Source organism: Pecten maximus, chromosome 6, assembly GCF_902652985.1.
Source record: "Pecten maximus chromosome 6, xPecMax1.1, whole genome shotgun sequence".
NCBI classification, from domain to species: domain Eukaryota; kingdom Metazoa; phylum Mollusca; class Bivalvia; order Pectinida; family Pectinidae; genus Pecten; species Pecten maximus.
In genome coordinates, this window is record NC_047020.1 from 1488016 (window position 1) to 1515015 (window position 27000).

The 27000-nt window shown below is 39.0% G+C and overlaps 1 protein-coding gene across 5 annotated transcripts in view; it reads left to right on the forward strand.

Annotated features, from left to right (window-relative positions):
* LOC117328688 (cyclin-dependent kinase-like 5) overlaps positions 1-27000 on the forward strand; it is a 98239-nt gene that overhangs the window by 54072 nt on the left and 17167 nt on the right. For 3 of the 5 annotated variants that reach the window (XR_004533009.1, XM_033886172.1, XM_033886171.1), the window contains exons 14-15: positions 4586-4682; positions 26201-26251. Coding sequence is in view for 4 of the 5 variants with exons in the window: in XM_033886172.1 (XP_033742063.1) it covers positions 4586-4682; positions 26201-26251 (148 nt within the window). In the remaining variant the exon portion in view is untranslated. The remainder of the gene's footprint in view (positions 1-4585; positions 4683-26200; positions 26252-27000) is intronic. The other 2 variants (XM_033886173.1, XM_033886174.1) reach the window with 1 other exon arrangement.

Here is a 27000-nt window from a genome sequence, read left to right on the forward strand (position 1 = left end):
GTGAGTAGCTTTTCTTACTCTCACTGTCATGTTTGTCATCATTGATTCATTGATTTTACCACAAATTGGAATATTTTATTTTCTAAATTTGGCGTTTCATCAACCCTGTGTCAAATTTTGGGCGTATTCCAATGTCCATGCTGTAATACCAACTCTCTGAGCCAGAAATGTGTTTTAATTGCCTCGACCTTTATAATGTGTTTTCCCTCGACCTTTATAATGTGTTTTCCCTTGACCTTTATAATGTGTTTTCCCTTGACCTTTATAATGTGTTTTCCCTTGACCTTTATAATGTGTTTTCCCTTGACCTTTATAATGTGTTTTCCCTTGACCTTTATAATGTGTTTTCCCTTGACCTTTATAATGTGTTTTCCCTTGACCTTTATTGTCATCCTTATTTACACACCACATCCAAATCTTCAGTACACAGATCTGCTGTGTGGTAATGTTCCATTAATCACCAATTAAAATCACAGTTATGTTTTTCAATCGATGTAAACCATTAGAACATACCCGAGGCCGAGCCTACAGTATGAGCAGTGCTCATGTGTACACAAACAGCAGTGCTCATGTGTACACAAACAGCAGTGCTCATGTGTACACAAACAGCAGTGCTCATGTTTACACAAACAGCAGTGCTCATGTGTACACAAACAGCAGTGCTCATGTGTACACAAACAGCAGTGCTCATGTTTACACAAACAGCAGTGCTCATGTGTACACAAACAGCAGTGCTCATGTGTACACAAACAGCAGTGCTCATGTTTACACAAACAGCAGTGCTCATGTGTACACAAACAGCAGTGCTCATGTTTACACAAACAGCAGTGCTCATGTGTACACAAACAGCAGTGCTCATGTGTACACAAACAGCAGTGCTCATGTGTACACAAACAGCAGTGCTCATGTTTACACAAACATCAGTGCTCATGTGTACACAAACAGCAGTGCTCATGTTTACACAAACAGCAGTGCTCATGTGTACACAAACAGCAGTGCTCATGTGTACACAAACAGCAGTGCTCATGTTTACACAAACAGCAGTGCTCATGTGTACACAAACAGCAGTGCTCATGTGTACACAAACAGCAGCACTCATGTTTACACAAACAGCATTCAAAACGAAAATTACAAGTAAAACATTATTAACACCATGTTCTTGAATCATACATGAACCTTCATTGAAGAATGACAAACTGACACATTTTTTATCAGAATCACTGATAAAAATCCTCTGTTGTTTTTTAGGTCACCTGAGACGAAGTCTCAGTTGACCTATTGCAATCGCCTTTTGTCCGGCGTCGTGCGTCGTCCGTCGTGCGTCGTAAACAATTTACATTTTCAACTTCTTCTTAAAAACTGCTGAACTAAATTCAGTGAAATTTTACAGGAAGCTTCCATGGCTGAGGGTGAACCAAAATTGTGAATTATATGGTCCCCACCCCCCAGGGGCCTGAGGGGCGGGGCCAAAAAGGGTCAAATTGACTAAAACTTCAAAAATCTTCTTCTCTACTCTCAGATAAGGTGGAATCAAACACTCTTCATAGATGAAAGGGTCTTAAGGTGCTTTACCAAAATTGTGAATTTCATGACCCTGGGGTCTCATGTTTGCCCCTGGGGAGGGGGTAAACTTTACTATAGTTTATATAGGGAAATCACATTTTTGACTATTATTTGTTGGATTTGTATTGGAATTCATTCTAACTTGTATGAAATTATCAGCATGGGATGACACTTTGATGGTATGTACATGTTGGCCCTAGTTGACCCCCAGGGGCTGATGGGTGGGGCCAAAAAGGGTCAAATTGACTAAAATTTCAAAAATCTTCTTCTCTACTCTCAGATATGGTAGAATCAAATACTCTACATAGATGGAAGGATCTTAAGGTGCTTTACCAAAATTGTGAATTTCATGACCCTAGGGTCTCATGTTTGCCCCTGGCAACATCCCTCCTTTATATAGGGAAATCACATTTTTGACTATTATTTGTTGAATTTTTATTGGAATTCATTCTAACTTCCTTAACATTATCAGCTTGGGATGACAGTTTGATGGTATGTACATGTTGGCCCTGACTGACCCCCAGGGGCTGATGGGCGGGGCCAAAAAGGGTCAAATTAACAGAAATTTTAAAAATCTTCTTCTTACAGCCCAAATAAGGTAGAATTAAATACTCTTCACAGATCGAAGGGTCTTAAGGTGCTTTACCATAATTGTGAATTTCCTAGCCCTGGGGTCTTGCGTTTGCCCAATGGGAGTTATAGGGAAATCACATTTTTGACTATCATTTGTTTTATTTGTTTTGAAATTCATTCTTTCATTCAAATTTACTGAAATATTTCAAAAATCAGGTGACCGTTAAGGCCCATGGGCCTCTTGTTATAGAAATAAAACCACATTACCTAATTTACTGAGCCAAAAAAGAGTATGTCCAGAATATTTGGCGTTTTGATACTGACATTGCTATAATTTGGTGTGTCAAAATTTGTTGCTTTTATGCCAGATGTCATATACCAAAATATTACCAACATATTACCCCCTCAGTACTGTGTAAGACGTTCCTCCCCCTCGGTACCGTGTAAGACGTTCCTCCCCCTCGGTACCGTGTAAGACGTTCCTCCCCCTCGGTACCGTGTAAGACGTTCCTCCCCCTCGGTACCGTGTAAGACGTTCCTCCCCCTCGGTACCGTGTAAGACGTTCCTCCCCCTCGGTACCGTGTAAGACGTTCCTCCCCCTCGGTACCGGTGTAGACGTTCCTCCCCCTCGGTACCGTGTAAGACGTTCCTCCCCCCTCGGTACCGTGTAAGACGTTCCTCCCCCTCGGTACCGTGTAAGACGTTCCTCCCCCTCGGTACCGTGTAAGACGTTCCTCCCCCTCGGTACCGTGTAAAGACGTTCCTCCCCCTCGGTACCGTGTAAGACGTTCCTCCCCCTCGGTACCGTGTAAGACGTTCCTCCCCCCCCGTACCGTGTAAGACGTTCCTCCCCCTCGGTACCGTGTAAGACGTTCCTCCCCCTCGTTAACCGTGTAAGACGTTCCTCCCCCGCGGACTGTGGTAAAGACGTTCCTCCCCTCGGTACTGTGTAAGGAGTTCCTCCCCTCGGTACCGTGTAAGACGTTCCGCCCCCTCGGTACTGTGTAAGATGTTCCTCCCCCTCGTTAACCGGTGTAAGACGTTCCTCCCCCGCGGGTACCGTGTAAGATGTTCCTCCCCCTCGGTACCGTGTAAGACGTTCCTCCCCTCGGTAACCGGGTAAGATGTTCCGCCCTCTCGGTACCGTGTAAGATAAGTTCCTCCCCCCTTGGTACTGTGTAAGACGTTCCTCCCCCTCGGTACTGTGTAAGACGTTCCTCCCCCTCGGTACCGTGTAAGACGTTCCTCCCCCTCCCGGTACCCGTGTAAGATGTTCCTCCCACTCGGTACCGTGTTAAGATGTTCCCCCCCTTGGTACTGTGTTAGACGTTCCTCCCCCTCGGTACCGTGTAAGACGTTCCTCCCCCTTGGTACTGTGTAAGACGTTCCTCCCCCTCTGTAAGACGTTCCTCCCCCTCGGTACTGTGTAAGAAGTTCCTCCCCCTTGGTACTGTGTAAGACGTTCCTCCCCCTTGGTACTGTGTAAGACGTTCCTCCCCCTCGGTACTGTGTAAGATGTTCCTCCCCCTCGGTACCGTGTAAGACGTTCCTCCCCCTTGGTACTGTGTAAGATGTTCCTCCCCCTCGGTACCGTGTAAGACGTTCCTCCCCCTCGGTACCGTGTAAGATGTTCCTCCCCCTCGGTACCGTGTAAGACGTTCCTCCCCCTTGGTACCGTGTAAGACGTTCCTCCCCCTCGGTACCGTGTAAGATGTTCCTCCCCCTCGGTACCGTGTAAGATGTTCCTCCCCCTTGGTACTGTGTTAGACGTTCCTCCCCCTCTGTAAGACGTTCCTCCCCCTCGGTACTGTGTAAGACGTTCCTCCCCCTTGGTACTGTGTAAGACGTTCCTCCCCCTCTGTAAGACGTTCCTCCCCCTCGGTACTGTGTAAGACGTTCCTCCCCCTTGGTACTGTGTAAGACGTTCCTCCCCCTCGGTACCGTGTAAGATGTTCCTCCCCCTCGGTACCGTGTAAGACGTTCCTCCCCCTCGGTACCGTGTAAGACGTTCCTCCCCCTCGGTACCGTGTAAGACGTTCCTCCCCCTCGGTACCGTGTAAGACGTTCCTCCCCCTCGGTACCGTGTAAGAAGTTCCTCCCCTCGGTACCGTGTAAGACGTTCCTCCCCCTCGGTACCGTGTAAGACGTTCCTCCCCCTCGGTACTGTGTAAGATGTTCCTCCCCCTCGGTACTGTGTAAGACGTTCCTCCCCCCTCGGTACTGTGTAAGACCCCCTTATAGACCTATATTGTAAGCCCCTGTCTGGCAATGCCCTATGACATTTAACCATGCTCTCTATCTGAATTGTGGTCCATTTGGTTTTGAGCTATACATGATGTATTTGTATTTTCTTGAAAGTTGCCCATAATGCTTTCCCTTTATCATACCTGAGTTCAACTTACCACAAGCCAATTGTCTTTACTACATATTTCTTTGATGTCTTTCTAGCTCCAAACAGCGGATTCCAAATACAGAGAGAGCAGTTTCGTAAACTATAACGGAACAAACAAAGCTGTCAACAAACGGAATCGCAATCAATATTACGGTAAGTCGTGGATGTCTACAGTTGTATACTAGTCGATACTCCAAGTTAGTTTTACCTAAAGACGATATTGGTATAATGATCAATTGTCTTTATGTAAGTGCATGTAAAAGTTTTGCATGTTTGTTGAAAGTTGTGTTTTGTCTGTTAACAAAAGCATATGTTAGTTAAGGAAGCATGAATAAGCTGACTGAGATGATCCCGACTTACTAAAGTAAATCTGTAATAGAATGTTAGATAGGAAGCATGAATAAGCTGACTGATCAGGTGATCACAACTTACTAAAGTAAATCTGTAACAGAATGTTAGATAGGAAGCATGAATAAGCTGACTGAGGCGATCACAACTTACTAAAATAAATCTGTAACAGAATGTTAGATAGGAAGCATGAATAAGCTGACTGAGGAGATCACAACTTACTAAATAAATCTGTAACAGAATGTTAGATAGGAAGCATGAATAAGCTGACTGATCAGGTGATCACAACTTACTAAAGTAAATCTGTAACAGAATGTTAGATAGGAAGCATGAATAAGCTGACTGAGGTGATCACAACTTACTAAAGTAAATCTGTAACAGAATGTTAGATAGGAAGCATGAATAAGCTGACAGGTGATCACAACTTACTAAAGTAAATCTGTAACAGAATGTTAGATAGGAAGCATGAATAAGCTGACAGGTGATCACAACTTACTAAAGTAAATCTGTAACAGAATGTTAGATAGGAAGCATGAATAAGCTGACTGAGGTGATCACAACTTACTAAAGTAAATCTGTAACAGAATGTTAGATAGGAAGCATGAATAAGCTGACTGAGATGATCACAACTTACTAAAATAAATCTGTAACAGAATGTTAGATAGGAAGCGTGAATAAGCTGACTGATCAGGTGATCACAACTTACTAAAGTAAATCTGTAACAGAATGTTAGATAGGAAGGATGAATAAGCTGACTGAGATGATCACAACTTACTAAAGTAAATCTGTAACAGAATGTTAGATAGGAAGGATGAATAAGCTGACTGAGATGATCACAACTTACTAAAATAAATCTGTAACAGAATGTTAGATAGGAAGCATGAATAAGCTGACAGGTGATCACAACTTACTAAAGTAAATCTGTAACAGAATGTTAGATAGGAAGCATGAATAAGCTGACTGAGGTGATCACAACTTGGATTGTATTCACTACATATTTAATGTTTTATTTCATCATTACATGTCTGAACTGGCCCCTTCTTGGCTGGTGACGTTAAATTTTCCATTAAACTATTGTATTCTTCAAAAGAGTTTTGGTCTCAGGAAGTCAGTGTGCACAAGTAAATCTGATGTACCTTATTTCCAGGGTATTGCCCGGGCTACAAGTAAATCGGATGTACCTTATTTCCAGGGTATTGCCCGGGCTATAAGTAAATCGGATGTACCTTATTTCCAGGGTATTGCCCGGGCTATAAGTAAATCGGATGTACCTTATTTCCAGGGTATTGCCCGGGCTATAAGTAAATCGGATGTACCTTATTTCCAGGGTATTGCCCGGGCTATAAGTAAATCTGATGTACCTTATTTCCAGGGTATTGCCCGGGCTATAAGTAAATCTGATGTACCTTATTTCCAGGGTATTGCCCGGGCTACAAGTAAATCTGATGTACCTTATTTCCAGGGTATTGCCCGGGCTACAAGTAAATCTGATGTACCTTATTTCCAGGGTATTGCCCGGGCTACAAGTAAATCTGATGTACCTTATTTCCAGGGTATTGCCCGGGCTACAAGTAAATCTGATGTACCTTATTTCCAGGGTATTGCCCGGGCTATAAGTAAATCTGATGTACCTTATTTCCAGGGTATTGCCCGGGCTATAAGTAAATCTGATGTACCTTATTTCCAGGGTATTGCCGGGCTATAAGTAAATCTGATGTACCTTATTTCCAGGGTATTGCCCGGGCTATAAGTAAATCTGATGTACCTTATTTCCAGGGTATTGCCCGGGCTATAAGTAAATCTGATGTACCTTATTTCCAGGGTATTGCCCGGGCTATAAGTAAATCTGATGTACCTTATTTCCAGGGTATTGCCCGGGCTATAAGTAAATCTGATGTACCTTATTTCCAGGGTATTGCCCGGGCTATAAGTAAATCTGATGTACCTTATTTCCAGGGTATTGCCCGGGCTATAAGTAAATCTGATGTACCTTATTTCCAGGGTATTGCCCGGGCTATAAGTAAATCTGATGTACCTTATTTCCAGGGTATTGCCCGGGCTATAAGTAAATCTGATGTACCTTATTTCCAGGGTATTGCCCGGTGTCATGCATAATATGTACCCCCCTACCAAAAGGTATCCGGATACTTTTTATTCCTGCATAAAACGTACCCCCCTTGCATAAAAAGTACCCCCCTACCAATTTTTTTTAAATTTTGACTTTATCAATCTGAAATTGTGAAGATATGATAAGAGGACCCAAGGGATGTCATTTTTAATGTTTCTCACCCCACCTCACCAAATCCCCACCCCAGGGCCAAAAAAATGAAAAAAAATTTTTTTTGCTCAAACTTCCAAATATGACTTGGAATCGACACTGGAAACCTTCATATGCATAGAAAAAACATCTCGCAACTTCCCCACCCCCCGGATACTTTTTATTCTCCTGCATAAAAAGTACCCCCCTACCAAAAATCTATAATTTTGACTTTATCAATCTGATATTGGGAGGATATGCTAAGAGGACCCAGGGGATGTCATTTTTAATGTTTCTCACCCCACCTCACCAAATCCCCACCCCAGGGCCAAAAAAATGAAAAAAAATTTTTTTTGCTCAAACTTCCAGATATGACTTGGAATCGACACTGGAAACCTTCATATGCATAGAAAAAACATCTCGCAACTTCCCCACCCCCCGGATACTTTTTATTCTCCTGCATAAAATGTACCCCCCGGATACTTTTTATTCTCCTGCATAAAAAGTACCCCCCTACCAAAAATCTTTAATTTTGACTTTATCAATCTGATATTGGGAAGATATGTTGAGAGGACCCAGGGGATGTCATTTTTAATGTTTCTCACCCCACCTCACCAAATCCCCACCCCAGGGCCAAAAAAATGAAAAAAAAATTTTTTTGCTCAAACTTCCAAATATGACTTGGAATCGACACTGGAAACCTTCATATGCATAGAAAAAACATCTCGCAACTTCCCCACCCCCCGGATACTTTTTATTCTCCTGCATAAAATGTACCCCCCGGATACTTTTTATTCTCCTGCATAAAAAGTACCCCCCTACCAAAAATCTATAATTTTGACTTTATCAATCTGATATTGGGAGGATATGCTAAGAGGACCCAGGGGATGTCAATTTTAATGTTTCTCACCCCACCTCACCAAATCCCCACCCCAGGGCCAAAAAAATGAAAAAAAATTTTTTTTGCTCAAACTTCCAGATATGACTTGGAATCGACACTGGAAACCTTCATATGCATAGAAAAAACATCTCGCAACTTCCCCACCCCCCGGATACTTTTTATTCTCCTGCATAAAATGTACCCCCCGGATACTTTTTATTCTCCTGCATAAAAAGTACCCCCCCTACCAAAAATCTTTAATTTTGACTTTATCAATCTGATATTGGGAAGATATGTTGAGAGGACCCAGGGGATGTCATTTTTAATGTTTCTCACCCCACCTCACCAAATCCCCACCCCAGGGCCAAAAAAATGAAAAAAAAATTTTTTTGCTCAAACTTCCAAATATGACTTGGAATCGACACTGGAAACCTTCATATGCATAGAAAAAACATCTCGCAACTTCCCCACCCCCCGGATACTTTTTATTCTCCTGCATAAAATGTACCCCCCGGATACTTTTTATTCTCCTGCATAAAAAGTACCCCCCTACCAAAAATCTTTAATTTTGACTTTATCAATCTGATATTGGGAAGATATGTTGAGAGGACCCAGGGGATGTCATTTTTAATGTTTCTCACCCCACCTCACCAAATCCCCACCCCAGGGCCAAAAAATGAAAAAAAATTTTTTTTGCTCAAACTTCCAAATATGACTTGGAATCGACACTGGAAACCTTCATATGCATAGAAAAAACATCTCGCAACTTCCCCACCCCCCGGATACTTTTTATTCTCCTGCATAAAATGTACCCCCCGGATACTTTTTATTCTCCTGCATAAAAAGTACCCCCCTACCAAAAATCTTTAATTTTGACTTTATCAATCTGATATTGGGAAGATATGTTGAGAGGACCCAGGGGATGTCATTTTTAATGTTTCTCACCCCACCTCACCAAATCCCCACCCCAGGGCCAAAAAAATGAAAAAAAATTTTTTTTGCTCAAACTTCCAAATATGACTTGGAATCGACACTGGAAACCTTCATATGCATAGAAAAAACATCTCGCAACTTCCCCACCCCCCGGATACTTTTTATTCTCCTGCATAAAATGTACCCCCCGGATACTTTTTATTCTCCTGCATAAAAAGTACCCCCCTACCAAAAATCTATAATTTTGACTTTATCAATCTGATATTGGGAGGATATGCTAAGAGGACCCAGGGGATGTCAATTTTAATGTTTCTCATCCCACCTCACCAAATCCCCACCCCAGGGCCAAAAAAATGAAAAAAAATTTTTTTTGCTCAAACTTCCAGATATGACTTGGAATCGACACTGGAAACCTTCATATGCATAGAAAAAACATCTCGCAACTTCCCCACCCCCCGGATACTTTTTATTCTCCTGCATAAAATGTACCCCCCGGATACTTTTTATTCTCCTGCATAAAAAGTACCCCCCTACCAAAAATCTTTAATTTTGACTTTATCAATCTGATATTGGGAAGATATGTTGAGAGGACCCAGGGGATGTCATTTTTAATGTTTCTCACCCCACCTCACCAAATCCCCACCCCAGGGCCAAAAAAATGAAAAAAATTTTTTTTTGCTCAAACTTCAAATATGACTTGGAATCGACACTGGAAACCTTCATATGCATAGAAAAAACATCTCGCAACTTCCCCACCCCCCGGATACTTTTTATTCTCCTGCATAAAATGTACCCCCCGGATACTTTTTATTCTCCTGCATAAAAAGTACCCCCCTACCAAAAATCTTTAATTTTGACTTTATCAATCTGATATTGGGAAGATATGTTGAGAGGACCCAGGGGATGTCATTTTTAATGTTTCTCACCCCACCTCACCAAATCCCCACCCCAGGGCCAAAAAAATGAAAAAAAAATTTTTTTGCTCAAACTTCCAAATATGACTTGGAATCGACACTGGAAACCTTCATATGCATAGAAAAAACATCTCGCAACTTCCCCACCCCCCGGATACTTTTTATTCTCCTGCATAAAATGTACCCCCCGGATACTTTTTATTCTCCTGCATAAAAAGTACCCCCCTACCAAAAATCTTTAATTTTGACTTTATCAATCTGATATTGGGAAGATATGTTGAGAGGACCCAGGGGATGTCATTTTTAATGTTTCTCACCCCACCTCACCAAATCCCCACCCCAGGGCCAAAAAAATGAAAAAAAATTTTTTTTGCTCAAACTTCCAAATATGACTTGGAATCAACATTGGAAACCTTCATGTTCATAGAAAAAACATCTCGCAACTGCCGAACTCCTAGGATACTTTTATTCTCCTGATTCAACTGTGTGTGTGTGGAGGGGGGCAATTGGCGAACTGATTCTTTCCTTGGGGAAAAAAATCAGCCAGTCAATTGTTGCTACTGGGAAACTTTCAGCAGGGCGAAAAGAATAGGCTGTTACACATAAAAACGGAACATAAGTAGCAAGTAACAAAACCAAACCTGTAGTTCAATTTTCAATTTTTAATCAGTAGTAACAATTTTAACAAGGTAACAAGTTTTAGGTTTCAGTAATATACATTAATTGTATTATAAGAACAATTTAACTATAACAATATATACTCAATCAAAACATAATATACAAGATGACTTCGTCCTATTAATCCACATGAAGATTCTGTCTGTAAATGTAAGCAAGAGGCAAAACAGCCAGCAAAATTACAAGATCCAATAATGACAAATTCATAAAACACAACTTAAGTCTTTAGTTGGATTTGTTTGATGAATGGAGGGCCATTACAAAACTTTCACCCCAGGAATACAGAGAAAACAGTTAAGTCCATAATATCGAAAAGAAATCAAAAAAGGAAAATAATATTTTTTCAGTTTTAATCAATACTTTAACCTCAAGAATACATCAAAAACAGTTAAGTCAATAATATGGCAAAAAATCCCCCCCCCCCCCCCCCCCCCCCCCAAAAAAAAGAAATTATTTTTTTCATTTTTAACTGTACAGAAGTAATGCCACACATCCATAGATCCTCTATTTTAACCAAAACTTTTATACAGAGAAAAAAGTGCATATTATGCCAGAAATTTCAAAAAATGAAAATATTTTTTCAGTTTTAACCATACAGAAGTAATGCCACACACCCAAAGAAACTTTTTGCAAAGAATCAGCATCCTAATACAATGGTGTGCCATTATAAAACTTCAACCAAACAGACAGACAGATGGACACAGGCAAATCCTATAGTCCCCCAGGTTTCACCGGTAGGGGACTAATTAGCCCAAATATTCAACTTTGTAGAGGAATTTTTCTGAGCAGATTCTCCCTAGTACTATAAAACTGGAAAAGGGTAAACTGCCAGAAATAGGTGGATACAACGATTGTTTTAACAAAACACACAAGGTGACCTTGTCTTGTCTTGATGAAGTCCCAAACACTTGGGGTGAGCCCACTTGTCACATCTATCACACTGGTTTCTATGAAGATGTCTGTCGGTGTTTGCACAAAATGGTAAATCACAGGCAGCATCATTGGCTCTTGACGGATCCTGTAAGAGTCTCTTCATCACATACTTCCTGAAGTAACCAACATGGCAGTGCCTCATGACTTTTGTTGAGGTCTTCTTGATGATTGCTTCTGCATTCTGTGTGGTGAAAGAGTAAACATTATACTAAATTCAAAACAAAAGGAGCAAGAATATTAGATACAGGTGTACAACTTGCGAAATATTCAAGATTTAACATTTTCATTTCAGCGTTGATGTCAATTTTTTTTAGTTTCATTGGGGTATGAAACAAATTTTGTTTGCAAACTTATGTAAGAACCCGCAATTTTTGAAAGTGATTTTCAAATTTAAAACATGTTTTATGTAAAATTTTACTGGTTTTAAATGGGATTCTTTTTCTCAAATCAATACACAACGTCAATTGCAATATTGTGACGTCACATTTTTCGCGCCATTCTAGGAATTTCTTTCATAGAAGAATGAAAAGAAATTTTCGACCAATCACATTTGAGTATTTACCATGAAAGCAACGAAATTAATTATTACTGTATGATATCAACTTGTTTTCATGTTAGGGAAGATTTGTGGGATATAAAAAAGAATAAGACATCTTGTGTTCCTGATCATTGTTTAGATGACTGAATTATGTCCCTAACAATAAGAAATTTACTAAAACATGTTCAATCTTTCAGTACCTTAATGTTATAAAGGGAAAAAAGAAATTTAAAATGGAATGCTTACCATTAAGACAAATACACCACATGCGTTTCCATCCATCTGTTAGTTGGAAGTGTTGTCCCCAGTCTGCCATGTCCTCCTGTCTCCTCTGGCTGCCATGAAGTGCCTAAAGTGTAATTATATTCCATGAATATCATCTCAATTATGTATTATTATGATTTAAAAGCACTGAATGTGGTATTATTCATCTTGTTGATCATAGATCACATTTTACTGTATGCTTCAAATAAACACATACTCAATGACCTACCATTTTTCATAACGTAAATAAATGAATAAGTGAATTTAAGTCCTGAATGAATTAGCTATAGACAAAAATATTGCATTTCCAAATATTCTAAAACCTTTATTTTTGAATCCCCGACCCATGGGGATGCTACCAGGCAAATATGAAAGATTTACATTGCTTATAATTAGTTTCAGAGAAGAAGTTGTTAATGTTAATTTATCAAAATTGACCCCTTCTGGCCCCGCCCCTCAGCCCCCAGGGGGGTCAGCCCCGTCGTTTGTACAATTTTGAATCCCTATCCCAAGGGGATGCTACAAGTCAAATATGAGAGATATGCATTGCTTAGTTTCAGAGAAGTCTTTACACTGTATATCATTTTAGCCGAATTGACCCCTTTTGGCCCTGCCGCTAAGTTTCCTAGGGGGTCAACCCCACCATTTGTACAATTTTGAATCCCTAACCCAAGGGGGTGCTTAATTGACCAGGCAAATATGAGGGAAATACTTATAGTTTCAGAGGAGAAGTTGTTAATATCAATTTAGCCAAATTGACCCCTTTTGGCCCCGCCCCTAAGACCCCCAGGGGGTAAGCCCCACCATTTGTACAATTTTGAATCCCTACCCCAAGGGCGTGCTACCAGGCAAATATGAGAGATATACATTGCTTAGTTTAAGAGGAGAAGTTGTTAATATCAATTTAGCCAAATTGACCCCTTTTGGCCCCGCCCCTAAGACCCCCAGGGGGTAAGCCCCACCATTTGAACAATTTTGAATCCCTACCCCAAGGGCGTGCTACCAGGCAAATATGAGAGATATACATTGCTTAGTTTAAGAGGAGAAGTTGTTAATATCAATTTAGCCAAATTGACCCCTTTTGGCCCCGCCCCTAAGACCCCCAGGGGGTAAGCCCCACCATTTGTACAATTTTGAATCCCTACCCCGAGATGCAACCAGGCAAATATGAGCAATATCCATTGCTTAGTTTTAGAGGGGAAGTCGTTTATATCAATATAGCCAAATCAACCCCTTTTGGCCCTGCCCCTAAGACCTCAGGGGGTCAGCCTACCATTTGTACAATTTTGAGTCCCCACCTCATAGGGATGCTTTTGACCAAATTTGGTCAAATTCCGATCTGGGGTTATGAAGACGGACGACGGACGCCACGGTATGGCATAAGCTCAACTTGGTCCTTCGGACCAGGTGAGCTAAAAATTAGGGGTTATGAGATATGATGAACAACAATTAATATATGGGGTGTGGGGTATATATGCTGAACTATTAATACCATTACCACTGCAGGGGAGTTTGGGGACACCTGTAGTGGTCCCTATTTATTATACAATCATACTAGTTTTATTCTGTTTTTTTCAAACAAATCTGCAATTAATCTATTACATTCACCAATATATCTTCCTTTTATAAAATCTTTTTGCATAATACTTTTAAGAGTGCCTAAATTTTCCTCATTCTTTTTGAAAAAGTAGATTATTAAAGTTTAAGAGTGTTACATGGGCCTCTTGATTCTTAATTCATATACATCTTGGATTTTCCTTCCTTAAAGAACCTTATTAGAAAGAATTTGTTTTGATGATGCTCTTTCATATCCGATAAAAGAAATCACTTAATTTAAGATTTTATTTTTAACCCCCCTAACGAGGTCTAGACCTTAATTGACACATTCTATTATAACATATAGCATGGAACAAGTTTAGCACTGACTGTAATATACATGACACATATTAGCATGCATGAAATAGCACAAACGTTGACAAGGTTATGGTTGTTCAAAAAACATTTTTTTAAATCTGTTTTTGGATCTGTGACACTGATCTTTGAAATAATGATCACCAAAATGTTGGTGTAATATGAACAGCACAATGTTCGGTATCATGTATTATTATGATATTAACATTTTTATTTATGTTATTTTTGATGATGCGGCCTTGAAACGTTTCATGCATCTTCAAAATTATATGTCCTTCGATATGTGACCAAATAAACAATATTAAAGTGATATTTGGCACAGTGACACCATGTTTGTGGCCTACACACTTATTGCTTTTCCTTAAATTTTATCTTGACTTTTGTTTAAGATCACTGAGGTCAAATGATAAAAAATGGAAAAAAGTTCCAATTCTTTTAAAAACAGTTTATTTTAATCATATCAATCATTTATATTTTTTCATATTAGAATTTGTGTTCAAGTAAGACATCTGTTATGATTTTTAGAATTAGTTTTTCCTGTCTTTTCTCTAAATCACAAAAATATTTAGTACTTTTATCAACCTTCCATCTTGCTTTTACTTTTGGATAATATGTACCATTAATATTCTTTTCTCTTAGTAATTTTAATTCATTTTCTAATTACTGTATATGTTCTACTTGTCTATATCTGGATTCTAACTGCTTCTCCTAAAATTCCTTCACCCATCTCTTTTTTTCTGTGCCATATATATTATAAGCAATAGTCATTCACCTAACACTGAATTCTTATAATAAATTAGTAAAGAGTTGCTGATTCTAAAAATTAATAAGTCCTTATTATCTATTTCTGGATTTTCTGCATATAGATTTATACTTATAAGTAAATAGGTCTCTGGACTATCTGACTTGTAACTTATCTCTTTGTATCATATATTATCTAATGGAGCCAAATCTGAATATACTAAAAAATAAGTTAACATTGCTTGTTCATTATTTGGACCATATGCCAAGTTTATAAATGTACTTCTCGATTTATTCTCGCCTGATATCTACAAGATCAAATGTATCCATAATATCTAAAATGTGATCACGATATATAGCATTGTTCCTATATTTACATAGTTTCTAGTATCCTATTTAACATAATTTAGTGATGTACTGATTTGTAGAGTTTACATAAGGATATCTGAAATGAATTAAACTGATCAATTAAACTGATACAGAGTCGAGAATTGATCATCAGGTATTAAAAGAAACAGTTTTAACTTGTAATGCCTTTATTTCATTGTTCTAAAGATATTAAGTTTAGAAACTAGCAAATACATTTAGTTTATTACTTGATATAAATATTAAAAAATGCAAACAATTAAAATTGAACAATCTATAGCCATTTTTTAATCATCAGTTTTAGATACCGCCAACTGTTATACATGTAAGAAAGGAAATGTAGTAAAAGTGTGGTACAATAGTACTATATAAGAACATTATATATATTGTTTATCATGTTCAAAAACTGAGAATAAATATGTACTTTAAAAAGAAGACTGAATATCAAGAATGACATTTACTCCAGAATAACATGATATCTCATATAAACTGATATTATTTAAACTTTTCCTAGTGTAAATAAAAGAAATTATTTTTTTTTTTTTTTTTTTTATTTATTTATTTATTGTTTTTACAATATTGATCTTTGAGCAAGTTTGGAAAAATTAACTTGCTATGGTTATCACCTGTAACTTCAGAGTAAACAGATAGTGACTCATATTAATCTTAAATGTGTCATCTATAATTCAGATAAAAAAAAATAATGTACATTATTTATCGATATTTGTCAGTATTTTAATTTCTGGATATGAAGAATTTCTGATAGTGCCTATAATTATAACCAGAAATATCATAACATTATATGCTTATTCTAAGATAAAAAAAAATTCAATAGAACATGGATATTTAAAAAATAACAATTCTAGTAATTACAGTGATATATACTTACCACAATGTTTTCTGGCCAAATTCTCTTCTTCAAAGTTGAACTTTGTAGAAATGTCACTATATCTCGATATTCATCTGGATCCATGTTGTGTTCACAGTGGTGCGTTTGAAAGTGAATGGATAATCCTATAGTTTGGGGATCACCTGTATCCCCTGCCCCACCCTATCCCCACCCTGTTCCCACGGTAAAGGTGTTAATGGGTGCATGGCTTCCCTGTCTTAGGGGAACTCTTAGACAATAGCACATCACGTCATTTTAATTGTATATCAATCTATAGGTAAATAGGATTCAACTATTTGTCAGTCCAGTCAACTCCCTGGTCCTTACCTGGGGAGACTTCTTGTCTCTACCCTAATTGATGTCACTCATTACCAGTCTGACATGCAATAACCATGGTACTCCAGAGAGGTACTGTACAATTGATTTAATTTCTTTCAATAAGTGCTGTCATGACAACCTTTTATATTACTTTAAGAGAATAAAGAACACCTGGGATGTTGTGGAATTTAATACATATTAAGGTTTCATTTATTTCTCCTGAAACAAAAATGGACTGATGACTATATATATATATATATATATATATATGTGGGGCAAAGAAGTAATTCAAACAGTGTATATATATATAGCCAAAAAACTACATTTTTAAAAGGACATTTTTTTTGGGGGCAAGAAATATTAAAAATGACATCCCCTGGGTCCTCTTAACATATCTTCACAATTTCAGATTGATAAAGTCAAAATTAAAGATTTTTGGTAGGGGGGTACGTTTTATGCAGGAGAATAAAAAGTATCCGGGGGGGGTACATTTTATGCAGAAGAATAAAAAGTATCTGGGGGGGGGGGGGGGGGGGGGGAATTTGCGAATTGTCTTTCATATGCATTTGAAGGTTTCCTATGTTGATCCTTAGTCATATTTGGAAGTTTAAGCAAAAAAAAAAATTTTTCATTTTTTTGGCCCTGGGGTGGGGATTTGTTGGGATGGGGTGAGAAACATTGAAAATGACATCCCTTGGGTCCTCTTATCATATCTTCCCAATTTCAGATTGATAAAGTCAAAATTAAAGATTTTTGGTAGGGGGGTACTTTTTATGCAGGAGAATAAAAAGTATCCGGGGGGTACATTTTATGCAGGAGAATAAAAAGTATCCGGGGGGTGGGGAAGTTGCGAGATGTTTTTTCTATGCATATGAAGGTTTCCAGTGTCGATTCCAAGTCATATTTGGAAGTTTGAGCAAAAAAAATTTTTTTTCATTTTTTTGGCCCTGGGGTGGGGATTTGGTGGGATGGGGTGAGAAACATTGAAAATGACATCCCTTGGGTCCTCTTATCATATCTTCCCAATTTCAGATTGATAAAGTCAAAATTAAAGATTTTTGGTAGGGGGGTACTTTTTATGCAGGAGAATAAAAAGTATCCGGGGGGTACATTTTATGCAGAAGAATAAAAAGTATCCGGGGGGTGGAGAATTTGCGAATTGTCTTTTATATGCATTTGAAGGTTTCCTATGTTGATCCTTAGTCATATTTGGAAGTTTAAGCAAAAAAAAAAATTTTTCATTTTTTTGGCCCTGGGGTGGGGATTTGTTGGGATGGGGTGAGAAACATTGAAAATGACATCCCTTGGGTCCTCTTATCATATCTTCCCAATTTCAGATTGATAAAGTCAAAATTAAAGATTTTTGGTAGGGGGGTACTTTTTATGCAGGAGAATAAAAAGTATCCGGGGGGTACATTTTATGCAGGAGAATAAAAAGTATCCGGGGGGTGGGGAAGTTGCGAGATGTTTTTTCTATGCATATGAAGGTTTCCAGTGTCGATTCCAAGTCATATTTGGAAGTTTGAGCAAAAAAAATTTTTTTTCATTTTTTTGGCCCTGGGGTGGGGATTTGGTGGGATGGGGTGAGAAACATTGAAAATGACATCCCTTGGGTCCTCTTATCATATCTTCCCAATTTCAGATTGATAAAGTCAAAATTAAAGATTTTTGGTAGGGGGGTACTTTTTATGCAGGAGAATAAAAAGTATCCGGGGGGTACATTTTATGCAGAAGAATAAAAAGTATCCGGGGGGTGGAGAATTTGCGAATTGTCTTTTATATGCATTTGAAGGTTTCCTATGTTGATCCTTAGTCATATTTGGAAGTTTAAGCAAAAAAAAAAATTTTTCATTTTTTTGGCCCTGGGGTGGGGATTTGTTGGGATGGGGTGAGAAACATTGAAAATGACATCCCTTGGGTCCTCTTATCATATCTTCCCAATTTCAGATTGATAAAGTCAAAATTAAAGATTTTTGGTAGGGGGGTACTTTTTATGCAGGAGAATAAAAAGTATCCGGGGGGTACATTTTATGCAGGAGAATAAAAAGTATCCGGGGGGTGGGGAAGTTGCGAGATGTTTTTTCTATGCATATGAAGGTTTCCAGTGTCGATTCCAAGTCATATTTGGAAGTTTGAGCAAAAAAATTTTTTTTTTCATTTTTTTGGCCCTGGGGTGGGGATTTGGTGGGATGGGGTGAGAAACATTGAAAATGACATCCCTTGGGTCCTCTTATCATATCTTCCCAATTTCAGATTGATAAAGTCAAAATTAAAGATTTTTGGTAGGGGGGTACTTTTTATGCAGGAGAATAAAAAGTATCCGGGGGGTACATTTTATGCAGAAGAATAAAAAGTATCCGGGGGGTGGAGAATTTGCGAATTGTCTTTTATATGCATTTGAAGGTTTCCTATGTTGATCCTTAGTCATATTTGGAAGTTTAAGCAAAAAAAAAAATTTTTCATTTTTTTGGCCCTGGGGTGGGGATTTGTTGGGATGGGGTGAGAAACATTGAAAATGACATCCCTTGGGTCCTCTTATCATATCTTCCCAATTTCAGATTGATAAAGTCAAAATTAAAGATTTTTGGTAGGGGTGTACTTTTTATGCAGGAGAATAAAAAGTATCCGGGGGGTACATTTTATGCAGAAGAATAATAAGTATCCGGGGGGTGGGGAATTTGCGAATTGTCTTTTATATGCATTTGAAGGTTTCCTATGTTGATCCTTAGTCATATTTGGAAGTTTAAGCAAAAAAAAAAATTTTTCATTTTTTTGGCCCTGGGGTGGGGATTTGGTGGGATGGGGTGAGAAACATTGAAAATGACATCCCTTGGGTCCTCTTATCATATCTTCCCAATTTCAGATTGATAAAGTCAAAATTAAAGATTTTTGGTAGGGGGGTACTTTTTATGCAAGGGGGGTACGTTTTGGTAGGGGTATAAAAAGTATCCGGTTACTTTTTATGCAGAATAAAAAGTATCCGGATACTTATTATGCAGGAGGTACATATTATGCATGACACCGGGCTATAAGTAAATCTGATGTACCTTATTTCCAGGGTATTGCCCGGGCTATAAGTAAATCTGATGTACCTTATTTCCAGGGTATTGCCGGGCTATAAGTAAATCTGATGTACCTTATTTCCAGGGTATTGCCCGGGCTATAAGTAAATCTGATGTACCTTATTTCCAGGGTATTGCCCGGGCTATAAGTAAATCTGATGTACCTTATTTCCAGGGTATTGCCCGGGCTATAAGTAAATCTGATGTACCTTATTTCCAGGGTATTGCCCGGGCTATAAGTAAATCTGATGTACCTTATTTCCAGGGTATTGCCCGGGCTATAAGTAAATCGGATGTACCTTATTTCCAGGGTATTGCCGGGCTATAAGTAAATCTGATGTACCTTATTTCCAGGGTATTGCCCGGGCTATAAGTAAATCTGATGTACCTTATTTCCAGGGTATTGCCGGGCTATAAGTAAATCTGATGTACCTTATTTCCAGGGTATTGCCCGGGCTATAAGTAAATCTGATGTACCTTATTTCCAGGGTATTGCCGGGCTATAAGTAAATCTGATGTACCTTATTTCCAGGGTATTGCCCGGGCTATAAGTAAATCTGATGTACCTTATTTCCAGGGTATTGCCGGGCTATAAGTAAATCTGATGTACCTTATTTCCAGGGTATTGCCCGGGCTATAAGTAAATCTGATGTACCTTATTTCCAGGGTATTGCCGGGCTATAAGTAAATCTGATGTACCTTATTTCCAGGGTATTGCCCGGGCTATAAGTAAATCTGATGTACCTTATTTCCAGGGTATTGCCGGGCTATAAGTAAATCTGATGTACCTTATTTCCAGGGTATTGCCCGGGCTATAAGTAAATCTGATGTACCTTATTTCCAGGGTATTGCCCGGGCTATACAATTGTTTACATTTGAAGAGGCCTAGTGCGGGCTATATGTGGACATTTTTAACCAAATTTTAAAAGATGCGAGCTATACATTGTTAAATATGTCCATTTTGATTGAAACAGCAGATGAAGTAATTGATTTCAATGCCTAAATATCCATGCACATGTAGGCTAGATTTATACTATTTGTAAACAAAACAAATCGTTGATCAATCTATATATAGCTTTAATTATACATATGTATTTACAAAATAAACACAACATTTCCATCAAATGTCATCAATCGCAAAGTCACCATAATCTGTAGAAGTCTAATGGCTCAGAATCGCTTTTAAATACATCCAGATTGTCCTGGTGTAATCGACATATAACACAATCTGTCGGTGAGGGCTGTCTGGAATCTATTTTACAAAAGCATCAAAAATGTTTAATTTAATTCCCTTGGGCTATACCCTGGAGTAAGTAATACACAGGAAGTTATGGTACCCACAACCCATGTGGTTCAGATTGATGTTAGGTTTTGGTATCAGATGTTAAGCCATCTTTCCATCCAAATCTAATATGGTGTATACCTTACTACACAGAAGACCAGAAGACTTTGATAAGCATTCTGTCTACCGGCAGTCCGCGGCCATCAAGATCCCGTCAATCCGCGCGGAAACCTCAGCCCAATATCGTCTTCCCTAGTTTAAAATACATGCATGCTGACGATTATGAGGACGGGCAAAGCGATAATGAGAACAGTAATATTTTTGGTCCCTTGTTTTTTTCTGGCGATGGCAGTTATCCCTGCTATTAATATAGAAGTGCATTTGCTTACATGATCAGTTACATTTTTTTGTTTTTTTTTCACATTATTTTCCCTTATTTATACAAAAAAAAAAAATCTGTAGTTATATTGAACAACGATTTCTCAGCTATGGGTGATACTTCAATGCTAGATGTGAACCTTGGTACCAATGCCGTCCACCTGTACATGTTGTGTAACGTTTCTGTATCATTTTAAATCCTTTTGTTTAATCCATCTTTTTAACAATTTGGTGATGGTAATTTTTTTTTATTTCCCAATCTCTTAATCCCAGTAAATCTGTCTCTGAGTTTCTATGTTGTTTTTGGAGGAATTAGAATCATGGAGGTTACTCAGTTGGTCAGTGTGTAGGGTAGGCCATAGACAAGGAACACATTTGGTATTCAGTGGACTGTAACGAAAACAACCTAGAGTTCAACTCTATTCAGAAAAAAAGTATTCAAGAGAAAGGAAACCAATGTAAACAAATTGCTGCAAATTATAAGATTTACAATACCTTAATTAGGGCAGGCTTAATAGCTCATGTAGGGGAGATAATCGCTATGACATGTATGATATACAATATCTTATGTAGGGGAGGTAATCGCTGTGACGTGTATGATATACAATATCTTATGTAGGGGAGGTAATCGTTGTGACGTGTATGATATACAATATCTTATGTAGGGGAGGTAATAACTGTGACGTGTATGATTTACAATATCTTATGTAGGGGAGGTAATCGCTGTGATGTGTATGATATACAATATGTTATGTAGGGGAGGTAATCGCTGTGACGTGTATGATATACAATATCTTATGTAGGGGAGGTAATCGCTGTGACGTGTATGATATACAATATCTTATGTAGGGGAGGTAATCGTTGTGACGTGTATGATATACAATATCTTATGTAGGGGAGGTAATCGCTGTGACGTGTATGATATACAATATCTTATGTAGGGGAGGTAATCGCTGTGACGTGTATGATATACAATATCTTATGTAGGGGAGGTAATCGCTGTGACGTGTATGATATACAATATCTTATGTAGGGGAGGTAATCGCTGTGACGTGTATGATTTACAATATCTTATGTAGGGGAGGTAATCGCTGTGACGTGTATGATATACAATATGTTATGTAGGGGAGGTAATCGCTGTGACGTGTATGATTTATAATATCTTATGTAGGGGAGGTAATCGCTGTGACGTGTATGATATACATTATCTTATGTAGGGGAGGTAATCGCTGTGACGTGTATGATTTACAATATCTTATGTAGGGGAGGTAATCGCTGTGACGTGTATGATATACAATATCTTATGTAGGGGAGGTAATCGCTGTGACGTGTATGATATACAATATGTTATGTAGGGGAGGTAATCGCTGTGATGTATATGATTTATAATATCTTATGTAGGGGAGGTAATCGCTGTGATGTGTATGATATACAATATGTTATGTAGGGGAGGTAATCACTGTGACGTGTATGATTTACAATATCTTATATAGGGGAGAAGATTACTGTTAGTATGATGTGTATCAATTCATTATAAAACTGGCATGCTCTGCCATATTAATATTTAAATCCAGAAAGCAACCTGGACTCCTGCATTTGTATTTTATACAGGTTATATACTGATGTATAGATCTGGACTATATAAATTTAACTAACTAACTTAATGTATTAAAATTGATGGTAAGATCCCACTTTAAATCCTTCCTTGGCCTGTTAGTAACACACCAGTTATAAAATCCTTCCTTGGCCTGTTGGTAACACATCAGTTATAAAATCCTTCCCTGGCCTGTTGGTAACACACCAGTTATAAAATCCTTCCTTGGCCTGTTGGTAACACACCTGTTATAAAACCCTTCCCTGGCCTGTTGGTAACACACCAGTTATAAAATCCTTCCTTGGCCTGTTGGTAACACACCAGTTATAAAATCCTTCCCTGGCCTGTTGGTATAACAAACGACTTATACAGTCCTTCCTTGGCCTGTTGGTAACACACCAGTTATAAAATCGTTCCCTGGCCTGCTGGTATAACAAACCAGTTATACAGTCCTTCCCTGGCCTGTTGGTAACACACCAGTTATAAAATCCTTCCTTGGCCTGTTAGTAACATACCAGTTATAAAATCCTTCCTTGGCCTGTTGGTAACACATCAGTTATAAAATCCTTCCTTGGCCTGTTGGTAACACACCAGTTATAAAACCCTTCCTTGGCCTGTTGGTAACACACCAGTTATAAAACCCTTCCTTGGCCTGTTGGTAACACACCAGTTATTTAATCCTTCCTTGGCCTGTTGGTAACACACCAGTTATAAAATCCTTCCCTGGCCTGTTGGTAACATACCAGTTATAAAACCCTTCCTTGGCCTGTTGGTAACACACCAGTTATAAAATCCTTCCTTGGCCTGATGGTAACACACCAGATATAAAACCCTTCCTTGGCCTGTTGGTAACACACCAGTTATAAAATCCTTCCTTGGCCTGTTGGTAACACACCAGTTATAAAATCCTTCCTTGGCCTGTTGGTAACACACCAGTTATAAAACCCTTCCTTGGCCTGTTGGTAACACACCAGTTATAAAACCCTTCCTTGGCCTGTTGGTAACACACCAGTTATAAAACCCTTCCTTGGCCTGTTGGTAACACACCAGTTATAAAATCCTTCCTTGGCCTGTTGGTAACACACCAGATATAAAATCCTTCCCTGGCCTGATGGTAACACACCAGTTATAAAATCCTTCCTTGGCCTGTTGGTAACATACCAGTTATAAAATCCTTCCTTGGCCTGTTAGTAACATACCAGTTATAAAATCCTTCCCTGGCCTGTTGGTAACACACCAGTTATAAAATCCTTCCTTGGCCTGTTGGTAACACACCAGTTATAAAATCCTTCCTTGGCCTGTTGGTAACACACCAGTTATAAAATCCTTCCCTGGCCTGTTGGTAACACACCAGATATAAAATCCTTCCTTGGCCTGTTGGTAACACACCAGTTATAAAATCCTTCCTTGGCCTGTTGGTAACATACCAGTTATAAAATCCTTCCTTGGCCTGTTGGTAACACACCAGTTATAAAATCCTTCCCTGGCCTGTTGGTAACACACCAGATATAAAATCCTTCCTTGGCCTGTTGGTAACACACCAGTTATAAAATCCTTCCTTGGCCTGTTGGTAACATACCAGTTATAAAATCCTTCCTTGGCCTGTTGGTAACACACCAGTTATAAAATCCTTCCCTGGCCTGTTGGTAACACACCAGATATAAAATCCTTCCTTGGCCTGTTGGTAACACACCAGTTATAAAATCCTTCCTTGGCCTGATGGTAACACACCACTTATAAAATCCTTCCTTGGCCTGTTGGTAACACACCAGTTATAAAATCCTTCCTTGGCCTGTTGGTAACACACCAGTTATAAAATCCTTCCCTGGCCTGTTGGTAACACACCAGTTATAAAATCTTCCCTTGGCCTGTTGGTAACACATCAGTTATAAAATCCTTCCTTGGCCTGTTGGTAACACACCAGTTATAAAATCCTTCCCTGGCCTGTTGGTAACACACCAGTTATAAAATCCTTCCCTGGCCTGTTAGTAACACACCAGTTATAAAATCCTTCCCTGGCCTGTTGGTAACACACCAGTTATAAAATCCTTCCTTGGCCTGTTGGTAACACACCAGTTATAAAATCCTTCCCTGGCCTGTTGGTAACACACCAGTTATAAAATCCTTCCCTGGCCTGTTGGTAACACACCAGTTATAAAATCCTTCCTTGGCCTGTTGGTAACACACCAGTTATAAAATCCTTCCTTGGCCTGTTGGTAACACACCAGATATAAAATCCTTCCTTGGCCTGTTGGTAACACACCAGTTATAAAATCCTTCCTTGGCCTGTTGGTAACATACCAGTTATAAAATCCTTCCCTGGCCTGTTGGTAACATACCAGTTATAAAACCCTTCCCTGGCCTGTTGGTAACATACCAGTTATAAAATCCTTCCTTGGCCTGTTGGTAACACACCAGTTATAAAATCCTTCCTTGGCCTGTTGGTAACACACCAGTTATAAAATCTTCCCTTGGCCTGTTGGTAACACATCAGTTATAAAATCCTTCCCTGGCCTGATGGTAACACACCAGTTATACAGTCCTTCCCTGGCCTGTTGGTAACACACCAGTTATACAGTCCTTCCCTGGCCTGTTATTAACATACCAGTTATACAGTCCTTCCTTGGCCTGTTGGTAACACACCAGTTATACAGTCCTTCCGTGGCCTGTTGGTAACACACCAGTTATAAAATCCTTCCCTGGCCTGTTGGTAACACACCAGATATAAAACCCTTCCCTGGCCTGTTGGTAACACACCAGATATAAAATCCTTCCTTGGCCTGTTGGTAACACACCAGTTATAAAATCCTTCCTTGGCCTGTTGGTAACACACCAGTTATACAGTCCTTCCTTGGCCTGTTAGTAACACACCAGTTATACAGTCCTTCCTTGGCCTGTTGGTAACACACCAGTTATAAAATCCTTCCTTGGCCTGTTGGTAACACACCAGTTATAAAATCCTTCCCTGGCCTGTTGGTAACACACCAGTTATACAGTCCTTCCTTGGCCTGTTGGTAACACACCAGTTATACAGTCCTTCCTTGGCCTGTTGGTAACACACCAGTTATACAGTCCTTCCCTGGCCTGTTGGTAACACACCAGTTATAAAACCCTTCCCTGGCCTGTTGGTAACACACCAGTTATAAAATCCTTCCTTGGCCTGTTGGTAACACACCAGATATAAAATGATGATCATACAAATCTTAAACTATGATGAAGTCTTAACCTCCATGTTATTGTTTAGTAGTGTGTGGTGTAAGAGTATACAGTGTAGTATGTATTTAAGTGTATTGTATGTTAAGTAGATGTTGTATTACGTATACAGTGTAGTATGTATTTAAGTGTATTGTATGTTAAGTAAATGTTGTATTATGTATATTAACAGACGGAAGCATGACTGCACGAGAGCGTGCGGGTAGCTACAGCCCAACCCCAGGTATTTTTGACACACCGTTTTTTGAGCTGCACTGTTTGTTGTGGCCGGTGTGTGTGTAGAAACACTTTGTTTGATATCGCTATCATTGCACTGTGTGTTGTTTCCTGCAGTTTCTCTGAGTTCTGTATTACCAGTATCACCAACACAGTCATATACATGTATATATTCCCCTGCCCAACAAATGTTAGCACGAGATACATACAAGTTATACCCATCTCTCTGATACAGTTTCCAGAGCATACTTTTATAACTTCAAGAACCTTTTCAATAATGAGACTACAAGTGACTTTTGCTTTGAAAGAATTTTACTTTTTTCCCCAGTTTAACCAGTTATATGAAAACATGATAATTTTTTTTTTCTCACAAAACCTCATAATTCTATCAGTCCAGCTATGATTAAATTTTCTTTTTCCATATTTCCTCATAGACCCTCTTCATAGACCTTTTTCATAGGCTTTCCTCATTGACCCTCCTCAGAGACCTTCCTCAAGAGACCCTCCTCAGAAACCCTCCTCAGAGACCTTCCTCAGAGACCTTCCTCAGAGACCCTCCTCAGAGACCCTCTTCATAGACCCTCAGACCCTCATTGACCCTCCTCAGAGACCCTCTTCATAGACTCTCAGACCCTCATTGACCCTCCTCAGAGACCCTCTTCATAGACTCTCCTCAGACCTTCCTCATTGACCCTCAGACCCTCATAGACCCTCTTCATAGACCCTCACAGACCCTCACAGACCCTCAGACCCTCC